Genomic DNA, 21893 nt, shown 5'->3' on the forward strand with positions numbered 1-21893 from the left:
GGGGGGGGGCAGGCGAAGAGCCCAGGCGGTCTTCGCATTTTTCATGGAACCTCATCCACGGGCAGGATGAGGCTTCATGAAATGTTTATAAATTGAATAAAAATTTTTATAAAATTTCATTGACATGTCCCAGCTCATGTGACACTGTCACATGAGGGGACAGGTCTTAACATTTTTTCTTTTCTTTATTTAAAATTTTAAAACTTAAACTAATCTCCCTGAGGCACCTTTGTGGGTGGACCTCAGGGAGATTTCTGCACTCTGTCGCGCGCATACGCAAAAGAGCGCAGGCCCCAAATCAGGGAAACCCCCCAATGTCCACACAGGGAGCGCACAGCGCTTCCGGGCGCATGTCACGCTGGGTGGGTCTTAATTGGCCCGTCCACGTGAAATGGTGGAGCAGACCCGATCGGGGGCGCCGATCAGGTCCGCGCCTGCCCCCACCCCCACCCGCCCCTGCACAACCCCCCCACCGATGGGAGGAAATAATTTCCACTGACTCAGAGGCAAGAATGCTTCCCACTGAAGCAGTGTGCATAAGAGACCACAGAAACATGGCGTACATTGCCTGTGGCCTTGGGTCCAAAATGAAGCTGCAACCAGTATACACACACCCCATATATGTGGCAGGTCCACTGCCCCTTGTGTACCTACACAAGGACACATACCCCAGTTACACAAATATACAAACATACAAACTAGGAGCAGGAATCGGCCACCCAGCCCTTCAAGCCTGCTCCGCCATTCAATAAGATCATGGGTGAACTGATTGTAATTTCCCAGCTACCCCCTTTCACCCCCTTGTTAATCAAGAATCTATCTCACTCCGCTTTAAAAATATTCAAAGACCCTGCTTCCACTGCCTTTCGAGGAAGAGAGTTCCAAAGACTCATCACCCTCTGAGAGAAAAAATTTGTCCTTATCTCTGTCTTAAATGAGCGACGCCTTATTCTTAAACAGTGACCCCTAGTTCTAGATTCTCCCACAAGAGGAAACATCCTCTCCACATTCACCCTGTCAAGATGCCTCAGGATCGTATATGTTTCAATCAAGTCGCCTCTTACTCTTCTAAACTCCAGTGGATACAAGCCAAACCTGCCCAATCTTTCCTCATAAGACAACCCGACAATTCCTGGTATTAGCCTAGTTAACCTTCTCTGAGTTGCTTCTAATTCATTTACATCTTTCCTTAAATAAGGAGACCAATACTGTGTACAATACTCCAGATGTGGTCTCACCAGTACCCTGTACAACTGAAGCATAACCTCCCTACTTTTGTATTCAATTCCCCTCGCAATAAACAATAACATTCTATTAGCTTTCCTAATTACTTGCTGTACCTACATACTAGCCTTTTGTGAGCCATGTACTCCGACACCCAGATTCCTCTGAATCTCAGAACTCTGCAATCTCTCACCGTTTAGATAATAAGCTTCTTTTTTATTCTTCCTACCAAAATGGACAATTTCACATTTTCCCACATTATACATCATTTGCCAGATCTTTGCCCACTCACTTAACCTATCTATGTCCCCTTGTAGTCTCCTTATGTCCTCTTCACAACTTGCTTTCCTACCTAACTTTGTCTTGTCAGCAAATTTAGTAACCTTCCCTTCTGTCCCTTCATCCAAGTCATTTATATAAATTGTAATAAGTTGAGGCCCCAGCACTGATCCCTGTGGCACATCACTCATTACCCCCCGCCAACCAGAAAAAGACCCATTTATGCCTACTCACTGTTTCCTGTTAACTAACCAATTTTCTATCCATGCTAACATGTTACCCCTACACCATGAGCTTTTACTTTCTGCAATAAACTTTGATGTGGCACTTTATCAAATGCCTTCTGGAAGTCTAAGTACAGCACATCTACCGGTTCCCCTTTATTCACAGCACATGTGACTCCTTCAAAGAACTTCAATAAATTGGTTAAACATGATTTCCCTTTCACAGAACCATGTTGACTCTGCCTGACTGTCTTAAACTTTTCTAAGTGCCCTACTATAACACATTTAATAATAGCTTCTAACATTTTTCCTATGACATATGTTAAGCTAACTGGCCTGTAGTTTTCCACTTTCTGTCTCCCTCCTTTTTTGAATAATGGAGTTACATTTGCTACCTTCCAATCTACAGGGACCTTCCCTGAATCTGGAGAGTTTTGGAAAATTAAAATCAATGCATCAACTATCTCACTGACTACTTCTTCCAAGACCCATCTCGGCCTGGAGATTTGTCAGCCCGCAGCTCCATCAATTTACTCAATACCGCTTCTCTGGTGATTGTAATTTTCCGGAGTTCCTCCCTCCCTTCCATTTCCTGATTTACAGCTCCTTCTGAGGCTGTAAGTTGCTTGTATCTTCTATAGTGAAAATCGATGCAAAATTCCTGTTCAGTTCACCTGCCATCTCCTTACTTTTTATTATTAATTCCCCAGACTCACTTTCTATACGACCAATGCTCACTTTGTTAACTCGTCTCTTATTTAAGTATTGATAGAAACTATTACTATCCATCTTTATAATTTCAGCTAGCTTTCTTTCATACTCTAATCTTTCCCTGTGTACACCCTGTCTACCTGCCCACCCCCTCCCAATATAGCCACTCCGTTGTACCTGCCCCAGTGTACTCAACCCTAGTATTGCTCCCTCTGTGTTCAGCCCCTCCTCCCATATACCAGCACCAGTTTACACAACCCATTTACACACCCCCGGTGTGCCTGCTGCGGTGTACATGTCCTTGGTGTACCTGCACCAGGTGTACCTGCTCCATTGTACCTGCTCCGGTGTACTCATCCCTGGTGTACCCACTCTGGCGTACCCGCTCCAGTGTACCCGCTTTAGTGTACTCAGCACTGGCATACTGCCGTTGGTGTACTCAGTACAATATACTCGCCCCTAATGTATCCGCCCCAGCCTGTATTAGGGCCTAACAGATCGATGATTATTAAGCCGTTGATCTAGTTTCTAGGCAGGTGTGTCTCCATTGCTATTTACAAATCCACATTGACATCTGTCCCTTTTTATTTTGTCTGTTTTCTTCTTTTTCTCTCCCTATCTCTCCCTCTCTCACTCCCTTCTCTTTCTCTGTCTGTCCCTCTCTCTCGATTTCTCCTCCTCCTTCTCTATCTCTCTCTCTCTCTCTGTCTCCCTCTCCATCTCTCCCTCTCCTCTGCCTTTCTCTCCCTCCCTCTGTCTCCCTCCCTCCCTCTCTCTCTTTCTCTCTGTCTCTCCTTCTCTATCTCTGTCTGTCCCTTTCTCCCTCTCCCTCCCTCTCTCTTTCTCCGCACCACCCACCCCATGCCTTTTCCTTTGAGTGCAGGAGAAGGAGTGGCCTTTCTTGCTGTCCCTGGTCATAGTTCCGGCACTGGTTGAGCTGCTGTTTCTGCCCTGGTTCCCGGAAAGTCCTCGCTACCTGCTGATTCAGAAAGAGGACATCGCTGCCACAGTGCGAGGTGTGTACCTGCGGGAGGGAGGAGAGGAGGGATGGAGGGGAAGGCGAGTGGGAGGGAAGATGGGGTGGAGGGGAGAGGAAGGGAGGGCGGAGGGAGGGTTTGAAAAGGACAGGAGTGGAGCGGGAGGCAACAGCAAGAGGTGGCGTGGGGTGTTGATGAATAAAAGCAGGTTAAACGTTGGTTAAAAATGGCTGCATACACGCATTCCAGAACCGGACTTCTCACCGCTCTCACTGTGACAGGAACACTTGGCACTGTCACTGGGGGTTAAAAGTAGAAAGAAATTTAGAATATTTGACCCAAGGGAGTTCCATGATTGCTGGCTATGCGACTGTATGGGGCTTCACTCCGAGGTGGAGTTTTTTGTAGTAAGGGTGCTCTGTCTATGGATGTTTCATCCACAGTTTAATAAGCCCTCCATCCCTCTAGTGTTGGTGAGATTTGGCAGCCAGACAGTGGACCCAGGTCAGTGCTGGATTGTACCCAGAAGCAGCCAAAACTGGAGCCTGGATTTTAATCTTGCCTCGCCAGGCAGTGATCAACCGGGTAGTCGGTTTCACACACCCGTGGAGTGAACTGTTGAACACCCTTTTTTTAATCTCTCTCTGTCTTCCCCTCCCCTCCTGTCTCCCTGCTGGAACAACCAGTCATTCAACAGAATTTCCCTGCGGCCTCTCGCTGGTGAGTAAGGGAGAAACAAGAGCCTCCACTCTCACTGACACAGCCCAAGAATTACACAGCCATCTGCTGAGGGTCAACAGAATTAGGAGCAGGACCAGGCCATTCAGCCCATCGAGCCATTCAATAAGATCATGGCTGATCTGGTTGCAGCCTTAACTTCACTTTCCCATCTGCCCCTCATTGAGTTGAAGCAGGGCCACATAGGGATCAAAGGTGAAGTGGACAAGGGTGGTATTGGGGATGTCATTGCGCCAGTGTCTTCAATAAACCGCGGAGACAAACTCTTCAGGCAGTGGGAAAGTCTAATCGGCCACAGAGAGTTGAAAAAAGACCCATTCTGGGTCCAGGGGAAGGAGTCAGCGGATGTGTTGAACGAGCGCAGGATCTCTCACTCCATTCCTTGCCATTCTCCCTCTCAGCGCTGACGTGGTACCGGAACAAGTACAGCAGCAACATACAGGCGGAGATTGAGGAGATGCAGGAAGAGCAGAGGTCTTTGGTCTCTTTGGAAACCATCTCAGTTTTCCAGCTGGTAGCTGATCGCTCAGTCCGATGGCAGCTCATGTCTATCATTGTGATCAACATTGGGATGCAGCTTTCTGGCATTGACGCGGTGAGTGAGAGTGGAAAACACGCGGAGGGGGGGGCGGTGGAATTGGGTTTGATGATCGAGGAAAGGCTAAACGAAAGAAATACTTGCATTTGTATAGCGCCTCTCATGACCTCAGTGCCCCCAAAGCACTTTATATCCAGTGAAGTGCTTTCTGAAGTACAGTCACTGTTGTAATGCAGGAAACAATGCAGCCCATTTGTGCACAGCGAGATCCCACAAACAGCAGTGTGTTAAAGACCAGATAATCTGTTTTAGTGACATTGATTGAGGTATAAATATTCACCAGGACACCAGGGACAACTCTCCTATTCTTCTTCAGCCTAGTGGACAAGGGATTATTTACATCCACCTGAGAGGGCAGATGAAGCCTCAGTTTAACATCTCATTCAAAAGACGACACCTCTGACAGTGCAGTGCTCCCACAGTCCTGACCCTCTGACAGTGCAGCACTCCATCAGTACTGACCCTCCAACAGCATAGCACTCTCTCAGTACTGACCCTCTGACAGTGCAGCACTCCCTCAGTACTGACCCTCTGACAGTGCAGCACTCCCTCAATACCGACCCTCTGACAGTGCAGCACTCCCTCAGTACTGACCCTCCGACAGTGCAGCACTCCCTCAATACCAACTCTCCGACAGTGCAGCACTCCCTCAGTACTGACCCTCCGACAGTGCAGCACTCCCTCAATACCGACTCTCCGACAGTGCAGCACTCCCTCAGTACTGACCCTCTGACAGTGCAGCACTCCCTCAGTACTGACCCTCTGACAGTGCAACACTCCCTCAGTACTGACCCTCCGACAGTGCAGCACTCCCTCAATACCAACTCTCCGACAGTGCAGCACTCCCTCAGTACTGACCCTCCGACAGTGCAGCACTCCCTCAATACCGACTCTCCGACAGTGCAGCACTCCCTCAGTACTGACCCTCTGACAGTGCAGCACTCCCTCAGTACTGACCCTCTAACAGTGCAGCACTCCCTCAGTACTGACCCTCTAACAGTGCAGCGCTCCCTCAGTAACGCACTGGAAATACCTGGATTTTGAGCTCTAGTCTTTGGAGTGGGTCTTGAATCCACACCACCTGACTCAGAGACAGGACTGAGGTATAACTAATTCTAACTTATGATGAGTTTGATCACAAGTTATCTGGTAAGAATACATCAGACTGAGAAGCCTCCGTGAAGTGTTTCTTCAACATTGTACTTTATGATCAGTTTGAGTTACAAGCAGGTTTATTTGCCTTTCAGATCTGGTTCTACACAAACAGGATATTTGAAAATTCTGGGATTCCTAAGCCATATATCCAGTACAACACAGTGGGAACTGGTGCCATTGAGGTTGTGGCTGGACTGATTGGGGTAAGTTACAGCTTATTTTCTACTCCCCTGAGTAGACCAAGCTAGAAACGGAGACCCTCATGTAAAAGCAAATTCCTGCAGATGCTGGAAATCCAAAATAAAAATAGAAAATGCTGGAACTACTCAGCAGGTCAGACAGCATCTGTGAAGAGAAACAGAGGCCGGAATTTTCCAGCCCCCCCACACCCCCCCGCCGGCCCCTGTGGTGGGGCCGGTGAGCCTACTGAAATCTCCGTTCACACCGGCGGGACCGGAAGACCCCGCCGGTGTGAGAGGCTGGAAAGTTCCGGCCAGAGTCAAATGGGGGAATTTTGTGGTTGGATTTGGTGGGAAGTCGAAAAGCAAAAAAACATGTGAAACAGGAACTCAACCCACCTCAAACCCGCCCACTTTTGGTTTCAACAGAGGTGGGCCAAGGTGTAGGTGACCAACCAGCTCATTGAAGGCAATTTTGTCATTTAACTGTTTTAATGAGGCGACGCAGATTCATTTTAACAGTGATTCTATTTTTCACTGACTTTGGGAAAACCATCAGGCGTAGGGAGGTGAGGAGGGCTGAGCCCATGAGGTGAGTGCTTTTACAGCACTTCTTGTGGGCCAAGATGGGTTTCCCCCAGACTCACGCCACCCTGTAAATTCCCACCACCACATTGCCCCACCCACATCGGACACTCCCTCAGCCACCATCTGCTTCCACCAGCCAGTATCAAACACCCCCGCAACCTAAATCACATTCTCCCCACTCCTGTAATCGGACCTCCATAATCAGAACAACCACCCCCCACCTAGGACCAAGGATCAACTCCGCCCCCACCTCCTGCCACTTCCCCATTGTGATTACCTCCATAATCTCTCCCATGCCCTACAGAATCAACTTGCTGTCAGTCCAGCCTGGCTGCAGCCTGATGCTCTCAGGTGTCCCATCTGACCAGTCTCTATCCTTTCACTCTCTCCGTTTGTGGGGGGGAGATCTACAGAAAAGATTTAGGTTAACCTGAATTTCCAGATTTCACAACCTTAAAAGGAACACGTCTCTGAGGTAAAATCCAGGCCCGTGTTTCAGGCCAGTGACCTCTTATGAGAAAGGGTCTGACAATAGGCCACTGACATGAAATGTTAACTCTGTCTCCCTGACTTCACAGATGCTGCCACACCTGCTGAGTATTTCCACCACTTTCTGTTTCCTGCTCCTGTTTCCTGTGTTCTTGCTCTTATGAGATGTGAGGACAGCTGACCATAAGCTTGATGAGAGAGGTAGATTCTAAGGAGGGTCTTCAGGGAGGGAAGAGCAGGGGAGAGATTTAGGGAGGGAATCCCAGGGCTTAGGGGCCCAGGAAGCTGAAAGCAAGGTTGCCAATGTTGAAACGATGGAAGTGGGGGATGGACAAGAGATCCAAATTAGAGGAGCACAGAAATCTCGGAGAGACAGGAGGAGATTTCAGAGATATGGAGAGGCCATGGAAGGATTTGATCGCGATGATAAGAATGTTAAAGTGGTGGTGTTGGTGGATGTTGTGGGGCTGGAGGAGGTGTCAGAGAAGGGTGAAATTCTCAGTTACCTGGTTTGGAGATTCTTAAAGATGCCAATTGGTTTCCACATGTGTTAAGACTCTCAACCCACAGAACAATTCCCAAAGTTTCTATTAGTCTTTCAGCATCCATTTCAAATTGGGTTAAGGCAGCACTGGTCACTATCTGAAAGCAATAAGTCAGAGCTGTGAGTCATGAGATTGGATTAGCATTCTGGACCTTTGCCCAACTCCCTCTTATTCTCTCCTTTCTCCCTCTATTTCACCTATTTTTCTCTTTTCTATGTCTTCCTCTCTCTATTTCTCCATTTTTCTCCTTTTTCTACCTCACTTGTCTCTCTTTTCACTCACTGCATTTCTCTTGCTTTCTTGCTCTCTTTTTTAATGTCCTCTCTCTTCTTCTCTTTCTCCCATGTCTTGGCCTTGCTCTCACTCTCCTTTCTCTCTTTGACCATTTCTCTTCCTCTTTCTTTCTCTTTCTGTCCATTTCTGTCTCTTTTCTCCTCTGTCCCTTCTCTCTCTCTCTCTGTCACTCTCTGGCCCTCTTTCTCTCTCTCTCTGTCCCTGTCCCTCTCCCTTGGTATCCCTTTCTCTGTGTCTCTCCCTATCTGTCCATTCTGTCTCTATCCTCGTCTCTGTCCCTCTCTCTCTTTCTCTCTCTCTGTCACTCTCTGTCCCTTCCTCTGTTCCCTTCTCTCTCTCTCTCTCTGTCTGTTCCTTTCTCTCTCTCTCCCTCTCCCTTTCCTCCCCATGTTGCTATCTTTCTCTCTAAGTTCTTGGCTTGATTATTTGTTCTTGCTACACAATAGCACACAATGGATGTGCAGCAACTGATTTGCGAGAAGAGGATTCTGCGTTTCCCTGATCATTACTTCAACTAACAGCAGAATTTATTCCGTGAGCTGCTCTCTCCCATTTTAAGTGGCGCCTGACCCACGCTATATAACACTGAATAAGATTTTTGACAATTAAAGAGACTAATGCTGGTGGTTTTTGGTCCCTGGAATGAAATTGCTGGGTGTGTTTTGCCTTTAATAAACAGAAGGTGGTGTAAATTTGAGAATGAATCCTCTCTCACAGACTGGGCTAAGACTCCAGCTCTGATATGCTGGCAGTTATAAGAACCTCCTAGAACCACGGCAAGAACTTTAACCCCAGCCGCACACAGTTACTCACGGAAACTCACAGTGCTGTCATCGATATTGGTCCTGGGTGAGGGAGCCAATGTTACCCAGTGGAACTGGAAGGATTGGTTATAAAATTACAACCATTTGTTAAACTGTCCTACCCCCGTTTACCTTCACCTCCTGTTGGTGGAACTCATTTTGCGCGGACTCCCGGAGGTTTCTTAGAAGGTTTGTGCTATGTTTGGGGTGTTTACTAGCAGGAGCCAGTAGTGCAGGATTCGGTTACATAGGGACTGAGATTGTTCTCCTTACAGCAGAGAAAGTTAAGGAGAGATTTAATTGACGCGTTAAAAATCATGAGGAGAAACTTTCCACAGCTGGGAAGGTCAGCAACCAGAGGGCACAGACTTAAAATAATTGGATAAAGAAGCAGGCGGAAATAAGGAGAGTTATTTTTTTACACAGAGAATTGTTGTGATCTGGAATTCGCTGCTCGAAAGGGCAGCGGAAGGAGATTCAATCAAAACTTTCAAATGGGGAATTGGATAAATACTTGAAAAGGAAATATTTGCGGGGCTACAGGGAAAGAGCAGAGGGAGTCAGACGAATTGGATAGCTCTGTCGAAGAGCTGGCACAGATTTGATGGGCTGAATAACCTCTTCCTGTGCTGTAGGAATCTATATCACATCACTAGTCCTGGCCAGGCTTTCGTTCATTCATGAGATGTGGGCATCGCTGGCTAGGCCAGCATTTATTGCCCATCCCTAATTGGCCCTGTTCAGAGAGTATTTAAGAGTCAACCACATTGCTGTGGGTCTGGAGTCACGTCAGCAATGGTTTCATGGTCATCATCAGACTTTTAGTTCCAGATTTTTACTGAATTCAAATTTCATCACCTGCTATGGTGTGATTCCTACCCGGGTTCCCAAAGCATTATCCTGGGTCTCAGGACTACTAGCTAGTAACTATACCACTATGCCATTGCCTCCATCGTAAGGAAAGGGAAGAGTAAGGAGCTACATTAATTCATTCTGATTTCATTGAACCTTGTTCATCATTAACACCAGGACAATAACGTGACATCAAAGTGCTAAACTCTACTGTAGCAACATATAGGCTCACATCCATTAGTAACTCACTCCCGGGTATCTGTTATTCTAGATATAAACCACTCGAACCCCTCAATTAGATTCTAGTCTGTAACTCACTCCTGGGTATCTGTTATTCTAGATATAAACCACCCCAAACCCCTCAATTAGATTCCAGTCTGTAACTCACTCCCGGGTATCTGTTATTCTATATATAAACCACCCCAAACCCCTCGATTAGGTTCCAGCAGTAACTCACTCCCGGGTATCTGTTATTCTAGATATAAACCACTCGAACCCCTCAATTAGATTCTAGTCTGTAACTCACTCCCAGGTATCTGTTATTCTATATATAAACCACCCCAAACCCCTCGATTGGATTCCAGTCTGTAACTCACTCCCGGGTATCTGTTATTCTATATATAAACCACCCCAAACCCCTCAATTAGATTCCAGTCTGTAACTCATTCCCGGGTATCTGTTATTCTATATATAAACCCCCCAAACCCCTCGATTAGATTCCAGTCTGTAACTCACTTCTGGGTATCTGTTATTCTATATATAAACCACTCAAACCCCTCGATTAGATTCCAGTCTGTAACTCACTCCTGGGTATCTGTTATTCTATATATAAACCCTCCAAACCCCTCGATTAGATTCCAGCCTGTAACTCACCCCCAGGTATCTGTTAGTCTATATATAAACCACTCAAACCCCTTGATTAGATTCCAGTCTGTAACTCACTTCTGGGTATCTGTTATTCTATATATAAACCAACCCCAACCTCTCGATTAGATTCCAGTCTGCATCTCAGTCCCGGGTATCCCGGGGTGGATTGGGATGGGGTGGGTGATTTGGGCATTGTGGGTCTCAAGATGAGGGGGGAAGGTTCAGGAGGTGGAATCAGGGGGAAGGGGTAAAATCAGTTGGCCTAGCTGTGGGACATTGGCTGGATGGTGAGGATTTTGGGGCTCAGACGCCTCTTGTTTGTCCTCACCCAATCTGGTGGATAGCGATCTTCCTGCAGTCCTTTTTGAGGGCTATTGGAGGTCACATAGCATCTGATAAAGCAGGTGCTGCGCAGCCTGAATTACTGGGCCCTAACTCAGTGTACAGAGTGGGTCACATTCCTGCATTGACATCGTTTGATTGGTTCTTTTTGTTCCTCTTCGCACTTCAGAGTTTAACTATCGAGAGGGTGGGGAGGCGTCCGCTACTAATTGGTGGATTCAGCTTTATGGGATTTTCCTGTGCTGGGATTACGATGTCATTACTATTTGAGGTAATTCCCGATTCACTCTGTTTACACAATATGATTCATCACATCATTAATCAAGGCTCACTTGGTGCTCACACAGCCCACAGTAAACACGTGAACAGGCAAGAAAGGACTTGCATTTCTAAAGCGCCATTTACCACTTCAGGACATCCCAAAGCGTTTTAACAACCAATGATGTACTTTGGCCCCAGCTAGAACATCATGCTCAACTCTGGGCACCATATTTCAGGAAGGGTCTAGGAGAGAGTGCAGAGGAGATTTACTAGAATGGTACCAGAGGTGAAAGACCTTAGTTATGTGGAGAAGCTGGGATCCATCTCCTTAGAGAAGATGAATGGGAGATCTGACGCATTCAAACTCTATGTTGATAGGGAAATAAGGAGAAACTGTTTCCGCCGGTAGAAGATGAGAAGGTTGTCCTATGAGGAAAGATTGAGTAGAATGGGCCTATACCTTCTGGAATGTAGAAGAATGAGTAATGATCTCATTGAAACAGCTAAGATTCTGAGAGGAAATTTTTTTTATTCATTGGACATGGGCATCACTGGCTAGGTCAGCATTTATTGCCCATCCCTAATTGCCCTTCTTCAGAGGGCATTTAAGAGTCAACCACATTGCTGTGGGGTCTGGAGTCACATATAGGTCAGAGCAGGTAAGGACGGAAAGTTTCCTTCCCTAAAGGATAGTAGTGAACTAGATGGGTTTTTACAACAATCGACAGTGGTTTCATGGTCATCATGGTTTCAATTCCATTGAATTCAAATTCCACCATCTGCCATAGCAGGATTCGAACACAGGTCCCCAGAGCATTATCCTGGCTCTCTGGATTACCAGCCCAGCGACAATACCACTACGCCATCGCCTCCCCTATAGAGGGTAGATGCTGAGAGGCTGTTTCCATTGACTGGGGAGTCTAGAACAGTGATTCCCAAACCGTGGTTGCAACCACCGATGGGGTGACAGAGGTCACAATGGGAATCGTGAGCTCCCCCTCCTCTGATCAGCAATGGAGACTTTGGAGAGGAGACTGCCCAGTCTGGAGGCATTGGTGGGACAGCCCTGGACCCACTGGATCAATCCCACCAAACAGCACGGGGAGCCCAAAGTGCTGTGTAACTTCAGAAAACACATTTTGCAGTGAGCTCAAGTGACTAAGTTGGGGGGTGTTGGGAAGATCTATGTTTGTACATGTGTGTGTGTGGAGAGTAGGCGGGGGTTTGGGAAGAGGGGCTGCTGAGTAAGTGGAGGGAGGGTTTGGGAAGAGGGGCTGCTGAGTAAGTGGAGGGAGGGGTTGGGAAGACGCCTATGTGGCGGGTGGGGGAGAGGAACTTCACTGAGTCTTCTGACATCAGGGAATATGAAGAGCTTGGCTGAAACCTAACGAGTACATAAAATAATAACATTTTTACAAAGTACTTTAGAAACGCCAAGTTTCATATTTATATGATGTGTTATATGTTGATCTATAATACACAACTTTAATTATATATGGAATCTTACTATGCTACTTTATTGCTGTTTTGTTTTTGTTGGCATCTGGGGTCACGTTAATTTTCAATTGTTAAAATGGGGCCATTGGAAAATAGTTTGGAAGCGCTGTTCTAGAACTAGGGAACATAGTCTCGGGATATGGAGTCATCCATTTTGGATTCAGATAAGGAGAAATCTCTCCACTCCGCGGCTTGCAGGTGCTAATTTGATGAGTATATTCACGACTGAGATCGAGAGATTTTTGGATACTCAGGGAATCGAGAGATTTGGGGACCAGTTGGGAAAGTGTAGTTGAGCTTAAGTATCAGCCATGATCTTATTAAATGGAGGAACGGATTTGAGGATCCGAGTGGCTGACTCCTGATCTGGTTTCTTAGCTTCCGAAGTTTGGTAAGCAGAGGGCACAGATTTCCAGTAATTGCCAAAAGAACCAGAGATGAGATTTTTGTTTACATGGTGAGTTGCTGTGATCTGAATTGTGCAGCCTTAAAGGGTGGTGCAAGCAGATTCATGGGTCTGGTCCCTAATCTGAGCTCATCCACCTGTAGTGACCCTATATTCAGATATATTGCCCTTTCCTTAGGACCTAGGGGTGGTGTGGGGGGGAATGGGGGCACATTCGCCAATGATCCAGCTACCAATAATTAGCTGGTGAAATCCTACTGTACATGAACATCTGCCAAGTACAGGAGCAGGTCCAGGTGTGATGGCCTTCCTGATACAATATCCCACTGATGTCCGCTGCCTAGAATCACAGGTGAGAGAGAATGGGTGAAAAATGGGTGACCGAGCCAGTGCTCTCCTGGTCGACCTCCACTTCCCATAAACTGCACCTCATCCACCTTCTGCCACCCATGTCCAAACTCACACCAAGACCCATTCACCCATCGTGCCCTGTGCTCGCTGACCTACATTGTCTCACAATGCAGCAATGCCTTAATTTTAACATTCTTATCCTCATGCTCAAATCCCCCCATCGCCATCTCTGTAACCTCCTTCAGCCCTGCAACCCTGTGAGGTCTCTGCACTCCTCAAATTCCGGCATCTTGAGCATCTCTGATTTTAAGCGCTCCAGCATTGGCAACTCTTCAGCTGCCTAAGGCATAAGTTCTGGAATTCCCTCCCTAGGCCTCTCCACCTCTCTCTGTCCTCCTTTAAGACACTCCTTAAAACATGGACAAAAGTGAGTTGACAGTGACCGCCCTTGACATCAAGGCAGCATTTGACCAATTGTGGCATCAAGGAACCAATGGAAATCAGGAAGAAGAATCTCTGCTGGTTGAGGTCATACCCAGCACAAGGGAAGGTTGTGATTGTTGGAGGTCAATCATCTCAGCTCCAGGACATTACAGGAGGAGTTCCTCAGGGTAGTGTCCTAGGTCAAACCATCCTCACCTGCTTCATCAATGACCTTCCTTCCATCATAAGGTCAGAAATGGGGATGTTCGCTGATGATTGCACAATGTTCAGCACCATTTGCGCCTCCTCAGATACTGAAGCAGTCCATGTCCAAATGCAGCAAGACCTGGATAATATCCAGGCTTGGGTTGACAAGTGGCAAGTTACATTCACACCACACAAGTGTCATGCAATGACCATCTCCAACAAGAGAGAATCCAACCATCGCCCCTTGATGTTCAATGACATTACCACCACTGAATCCCCTACTATCAACATTCCGGGGGTTACCATTGACCAGAAACTGAACTGCATCAGCCATATAAATACTGTGGCTATAAAAGCAGGTCAGGGGCTAGGAATCCTGTGGCGAGTAACTCACCTCCTGACTCCCCAAAACCTGTCAACCATCCACAAGGCACAAGTCAGGAGTGTGATCACCCACTTGCCTGGATGAGTGCAGCTCCCACAACACTCAAGAAGCTTGACACCATCCAGGACAAAGCAGCCCACTTGATTGGCACCACATCCACCAACATTCACTCCTATCCATCACCTTAAACATTCACTTCTTCTACCACCGATGCACAGTGGCAGCAATGAGTACCATCTACAAGATGTACTGCAATAACTCACCAAGGCTCCTTCAACAGCACCTTCCAAACCCGTGACCTCAGCCACCTAGAAGGACAAGGGCAACAGACACATGGGAGCAGTACCACCTGGAAGTTCCCCTCTAAGTCACTCACCATCCTAACTTGGAAATATATCACTGTTCCTTCAATGTCGCTGGGTCAAAATCCTGGAACTCCCTCCCTAACAGCACTGTGGCTGTACCTACACCCCATGGACTGCAGTAGTTCAAGAAAGTAGCTCACTACCACCTTCTCGAGGGCAATTAGGGATGGGCAATAAATGCTGGCCCAGCCAGTGATGCACACATCCTATAAACAAATAAATTTTAAAAATTACCCCTTTTGATCACCTGACCTAATATCTCCTTATGTGGCTCAGTGTTAATTTTTTGTCTGATTTGTGCTCTTGTTAAGCACCTTGGGACATTTGATCCTGTAAAAGTTGCTAAATAGATGCGAATTGATGTTACTGCTGAAAAGTGCAGTTTGGGCAATGAGCTAAAGACACAAGTTGAGAATCAAATTTTGCTGAATTCTAAGATAAAAGCAAAATGCTGCAGATGCTGGAAATCTGAAATTAAAACAGAAAATGCTGGAAAAACTCAGCAGGTCTGGCAGCATCTGTGGAGAGAGAAACAGAGTTAACGTTTCGAGTCCGTATGACTCTTCAGAACTAAAGAGAAGTAACCCTAACCCTCTTAAACAGCATAATATCCATCACATTTCGTGACAGAAATAAAGGTCTTTCTTTTCTTTTGCATGCACAACTTGCATTTGTTGATGAATGTTTTACAATGAGACTTTATTTACTGTCTTGCTCATGCTGCTTTGCTGACAGGTTCCATGGATGCACTATGCCAGTGTTGCTTGTGTTGTGGGGATTATAGCTGGATTCTGTGTCGGACCAGGTAAAGAAAGACCTTCTCTCCATGTACACTTGTGACCTGCCCATCTGCTGCTGAAACCATCATCCAGGTTTTGTTGCCTCTGACTTAACTGTTCCAATGCTCTCCTGGCAGGTCTCATGATCTCCAACGCCTGTAAACTTCAGCTCTTCCAAAACTCTGGTTCCCTTAACTTTTAAAATGCTTATCCTTATTTTGAAAACTCTCCATGGCCTCTCCCCTCCCTATCTCTGTAACCTCCCCCAGCCCCACAACCCTCTGTGATATTCATGCTCCTCTAATTCTGGCCTCATGACCTTAATCACTCCACTATTTTCGGCTGTGCCTTCAGCTGCCTCTTTGATGAAGGTTTTAGTCATCTGTCCTTATACCTCCTTATGGGCTCAGTGTTAAATCTTGTTTCATAATGTTGCTGTGGAGCACCCTTGGATGGCTTACTATGGTAAAGGTGCTATATAAATGTAAGTTTGGGGGAGGCGGTGGGTAGTGATATTGTCACTAGACTAGTATTCCAGACGCCCAGCGTAATGCTCTGGGGACCCAGGTTCGAATCCCGCCACAGCAGATGGCAAAATTGAATTCAATAAAAGTCTGGTGATCACCATGAAACCATTGCCGATTGTCGTAAAAACCCATCTGGTTCGCTAATGCCCTTTAGGGAAGGAAATCTGCCGTCCTCACCTGGTCTGGCCTACATGTGACTCCAGGCCCACAGCAGTGTGCTTGACTCTTAAATGCCCTCTGAACAAGAGCAATTCGGGATGGGCAATAAATGCTGGCCTGGCCCATGAATGAATAAAAAAACGTTGTTGTTGGCTGACTGGTGAGGTGAATGCAATCTCTGCAAGGTGCTTCACAGAAGCATTATCAAACAAAACCTTGGTCAAATAGGTAGGGTTAAGCAGCATAAGGAGGAGAGAGAGACAGAGGTGGAAAGGTTTAGGGAGCGAATTCCAGAGCTTAGGGCCCAGACAGCTGAAGGAACGGCCGCCAATAGTGTAACAATGGAAATCGCTGTCCTCAAGTTTAGTGTCTTATCCAATAGATGACCTTTCCAATGCATTGGAGACCCTCCCTCACTGGAGTCTCAGCCTAGTTCTGGAGCAAGGCTCAAACTCTCTCTGCTGATTCAGACCAGCACACACCACGCTGATGCATGGTGACATTGGGGGAGGGGACTCTAGGGACGTTGGGGTGTGGGGTGGTATTTGATTTCCCAACACTGGGGCCCTTCACCTCAATGGGCCACATAAAAACTTTAGCATCTCAAATTGATTCTGGCGGTGAGTTTGTGGAACAGTAACGAGTGTGAATTAGCAGGAGCACGGTGGGAATGATAAATGTGGGTCTTGGCATTTTAGGTAGTTGATTTATTGGTATTGTTCATGAAGAATATATTCCATTTACAACAGAGAATGTATTCAGTGTAATTACATCTTTAATTAGTACTTTTCATGGATCATTGTATATAAACAATGATGAATATATCCCCTCTTTTATTCTTAATGAACAATGGCGCTCAATTCAGAGTTCAGATCCATTTTATCACATTAAGCTCTGTCATGGCCATTATGCAAAAATAATGCAAATCTGGACTAAATTGTTCCTAAACGCATCCTCTGAGTATTAGATTAGATCTCTATCGCCATCCCTATTTAAGCAAATGGGGGAGCAAGCCAAGCATTGGAACGTACTACACAGCAGATGACATTTAATTTTTACATTTCAATCTTCTCTTTCTGCTTGCAGTGGGACAGGTCTGTGGAGCAGTTGGGGGTAGGGGATGGAGGGGGTGGGGAGGGGGGGGGGGGTGGGTATAGGGAGGGGGCTCCTGGGTCAGGGTGACAAAGGGAACTCAAACCGTCTTTCACCCACTCCTGCCCTGCACCAGGCTAGTACTGGGAGCAGGCGATTATGAAGAATGAATTATGAATGGAGTTGGGACTGATCACATTGTCACTCTGAAAAATAAAGTATGTGCAGGTTTTGAAAATGTGGACATTACTGCTTGTTTCTTAACTACTTGTGCAAATAGATCAAAATAGCACATTGGCATCAATTGCTCTTGTAAACTAACTAACTTCTTTCTCTTCCTCCTTATCTTCCCCATACCATGTTCTTGAGTATTTATCTCACTCTCTCTCTCACCATATCTATCTGCTGCTGTGCCTCGATTTCTGCCTGTGTATCTTTCTTTCTCTGCCTTTCTCTATCGGTGTGTCACCAATTTTCATTTTCCCCATCATGGTCTGTCTGATCACTTTCTTCATTATTTTATTATAACTCTCTCCATCTTTCTCTCTATTTAACATCCTCTCTCTCTCTAACTCTCTTTCTCTCTCTCTTTCTCTCTGTATCCCTTTTCTTTCTTGTTCTCCCTATGCCTGTCTGTTTTGCACTCTTCCCCTCATTTTCTCTCCTATTCTCTGCTTTCCCTCCCATTCCTATGCCCGTTTCCTCTCTCTGTCACTTTTTCCTTCTCTCTCTCGCACTCCCTTTCCCTCTCTATATTTTCTCTCTCCCTCCCTCTATTCCCCTCTCACTCTCTCTCTCTCTCTCTCTCTCTCTCCGGTGGTACAGCGGGAGTCCCGTTTCTAATGACTGCCGAGCTCTTTACCCAGTCACATCGTCCTGCTGCTTACATCGTTGGGGGGGCCCTGAACTGGCTGTCGAATTTCACTGTAGGTTTCGTCTTCCCATTCCTTCAGGTTAGTGCAGTAGCAACACTTAATACTAAATGCATACCTGGGGCATATTGTACATTTTCAACGACGTTATACCAAACAAATTACATAATACATAGGGGTATAATACATGATAAACACAATGTATTATAATATAATATATACGTTGCTATACCCAATAACATATATTGTTATTATGTCATATATGTTGTGATATACCCAGCAACATAGGGTGTTATTATGCAATGTATAGTTTTATACCCAGCAACACATAGGTGCAGCACTCTCACCCTCAGCACTGACCCTCTGACACAGCAGCACTCCCTCAGTACTGACCCTCTGACAGTGCAGCACTCCCTCAGTACTGACCCTCCGACAGTGCAGCACTCCCTAAGTACTGATCCTCTGACGATGCAGCACTCCCTCAGTACTGACCCTCTGACAGTGCAGCACTGCTTCAGTACTGTCTGTCTGACAGTGCAGCACTCCCTAAGTACTGACCCTCTGACAGTGCAGCACTCCCTCAGTACTGACCCTCCAACAGTGCATCACTCCCTCAGTACTGACCCTCCAACTATGCAGAACTCACTCAATACTCACCCTCTGACAGTGCAGCACTCGCTCAGTACTGACCCTCTGACAGTGCAGCATTCCTTCAGCACTGACCCTCTGACAGCGCAGCACTCCCTCAGTACTGACCCTTCAACAGTACACCACTCCTCAGTACTGACCCTCTGACTGTGCAGCACTCCCTCAGTACTGACCCTTCGACAGTACAGCACTCCTCAGTACTGACCCTCTGACTGTGCAGCACACCCTCAGTACTGACCCTCCGACTGTTCAGTACCTGCGCAGTACTAGCATTGGGAGTCTCAGTGTGGTTTCTGGGTTAAAGTCCTGTAGCTGGATTTGAACCCACAGTTTACTGACTTAGAGGTGAGAGCCTCCTCAGACATTCTCATGTAAGTGCACCTCAGCCCTCTGACATTCCAGGTTGGAGATTTGTGGGGTTAGAATGGGGAAGGAGCCATTACGAGCGCCCTATTTTGTCCCAGTGCCTCGAATGAGCATGTAATTTGTGAAGCATGTTCTCTGTTTTTGCAGATGTCTGCTGGAGCTTACTGTTACCTGGTGTTTTGTGGAATATGTTGGATTGTCGCCATCTACTCTTATATTGTGATCCCAGAAACCAGAAACAAAACTTTTATGGAGATCAGTCAGATGTTTTCCTCCAAAAGTGAAGCCAAATATCATGTATCACCCGATGAGCTTCAACTGAAGAAGTTTAAGGGATATGGGACTCTAGAAAATAGTTCTACACATTTTGAAAGCTCTCGATTTTTCTAGGAAAGTTATTTTATGGATGAATAAAGTGCAGGAGGATTGGATGGACCAGGTGATACTTTCTTTTGTCTGATTTTTATGTTACTAATAATGAACAATTAATCCAGCATCCTACAGCTCAACAAGATCATCCCCCTCATGCTGGACTCCACTCTGTTGAATTTGCCCACCATTGCACCATCCCCGACCTTAACTCATTCTTCCTTAAGGTCACACAAACCATGGTGTTCCACCCCTCCCTCCACCTTCCCTTCCTCCTGCCATCTACAGCTTTTCACAAGCCACACACGGCATCACTAAACCACTGCCCCTTGATTCTCCTTGACTTTGGGGCTCTTGCTTTTCAGGCACACTGTTGTGAACTCAAGCCACAGCGATACCCACATCCCGTGAAAGAATAAATTGAAAAAGAGGACCTACTCCAGAGACCTGAGGGCCATAATCCAAGCCAACACTCCCATTACGGGAGTGAGTGCAGCACTGTCAGAGGTGCTGACTTTCAGATGAGCTGTTAAACCGAGGCCCTGGCTGCCTTCTCAGGTGGATGAGTAGGTGTCATCGTCAAATTGAGGGACTGTCGACGATGATGATGAAAACAAAAAAAAAATCACAACCGCTGTTTTGAAAAAGAGCACGGGAGTTATCTCAGGTGTCCTGGCTGTTACTAATCCCTCAAACAACATCACAACAACCAATTATTTAGTATTTATCCCAAACTGTTGCCTCTACCATCGGAAGGAAAGTCCCGATTCCCTTTCACTCCTGTACTCACTGACCTACACCAGCTCCCTGTCAGCAACACCTCAATTTTAAAATTCTCGTCCTTGTTTCCAAATCCCCCCTTGGCTTTGCCCTCTCTATCTCTGTAATCTCCTCCAGCTCTACAATATCTGTGCTCCTCTAATTCTGACCTCTTGCACATCCCTGATTTCCATCGCTCCACCATTGGTGGGCCTGTCTTCAGTTGCCTGGGCCACAAGCTCTGAATTCCCTCCCTAAACCTCTCCATCTCTCTACATCCCATTGGCATCATTTTTCTATGTAGCTTGGTCTCAAGTTTTATTTGATAACCACTCCTGTGACGCACTTTGACATGTTTTACTAAATTAAAGGCACTCTATAAATGCAAGTTGTTGTTAAAGAGAGAACCAAATTCAGAGGTTGGGAGTTCAGATTCCACTGTGACAGTTGAAAATTCGAATTCAGTTTTATAAATCCGGAAATCAAAAGTTGGTCTCAGTAAAAGTGACCACAAAGCTGTCAGATTCACGTAAAAACCCAACTGGTCCATCCTTACCCCGTCTGACCTTACATGCAACTCCAGTCCCACACCAACGTAGTTGACTCTTGACTACCCCCTGAGCTGGGCAAACAAGTTATAAGGACAACAGAGAATGGAGCATAAACCCCATACTGAGAACAAATAAAAGTAAACATTATTAGTGATCACAAACAATAAAGGTCCACAATTAATTATCATTTTTTGCAGTTTGTACTCCCACCCTAACCTCTCCACCTCGCTTTCCTTCTTTAGGAGAAATAACATATGCTATGGATAAAGGGGAACTGGTGGATGTACTGTATTTAGATTTCCAGAAGGCATTTGATAAGGTGCCACCTCAAAGGTTATTGCAGAAAATACAAGCTCATGGTGTAGGGGGTAACATATTGGCATGGATAGAAGATTGGCTAGCCAACAGGAAGCAGAGAGTTGGCAAAAATAGGTCTTTTTCTAGTTGGCAAGATGTAACAAGTGGTGTGCCACAAGGACCAATGCTGAGGCCACAACTTTTTACCATTTATATAAATGACTTGGATGAAGGGACAGAAGGTACAGTTGCTAAATTTGCTGATGACACAAAGATAGGTAGGAAAGTAAGATGTGAAGAGGATACAAAGAGGCTACAAAGGGATATAGAGACGCTAAATGAGTGGGCAAAGACCTGGCAAATGGAGTATAACATGGGAAAGTGTGAAATTGTCCAGTTTGGCAGGAAAAATGGAAAGGAAGCATTGTGCCTAAATGGGGAGAGGTTGCAAAGCTCTGAGATGCAAAGGGATATAAGTGTCCTAGTGCATGAATCACAAAAGGCTAGAATGCAGGCACAGCAAGTAATTAGGAAAGCTAATAGAATGTTATCATTTATTGCGAGGGGAATTGAATACAAAAGTAGGGAGGTTTTGCTTCAGTTATACAGGGCACTGGTGAGACCACATCTGGAGTACTGTGTACAGTATTGGTCTCCTTATTTAAGGAAGGATGTAAATGCATTGGAAGCAGTTCAGGGAAGGTTTACTAGACT

At 46.1% G+C, this 21893-nt stretch overlaps 1 protein-coding gene across 1 annotated transcript in view; it reads left to right on the forward strand.

Moving 5' to 3' along the window:
- LOC144694699 (solute carrier family 2, facilitated glucose transporter member 5-like) overlaps positions 1-19659 on the forward strand; it is an 82023-nt gene extending 62364 nt beyond the window's left edge. Inside the window, exons 6-12 of the mRNA XM_078565289.1 lie at positions 3322-3454; positions 4555-4748; positions 5999-6109; positions 11035-11136; positions 15496-15565; positions 18143-18270; positions 19351-19659. Of these exons, the coding sequence (XP_078421415.1) occupies positions 3322-3454; positions 4555-4748; positions 5999-6109; positions 11035-11136; positions 15496-15565; positions 18143-18270; positions 19351-19593 (981 nt within the window). The 3' untranslated portion in view covers positions 19594-19659. The remainder of the gene's footprint in view (positions 1-3321; positions 3455-4554; positions 4749-5998; positions 6110-11034; positions 11137-15495; positions 15566-18142; positions 18271-19350) is intronic.
- Positions 19660-21893: the final 2234 nt, after the last annotated feature.

The sequence above is a fragment of the Cetorhinus maximus genome, chromosome 20, assembly GCF_964194155.1.
Source record: "Cetorhinus maximus chromosome 20, sCetMax3.hap1.1, whole genome shotgun sequence".
In the NCBI taxonomy this organism is placed as follows: Eukaryota; Metazoa; Chordata; class Chondrichthyes; order Lamniformes; family Cetorhinidae; genus Cetorhinus; species Cetorhinus maximus.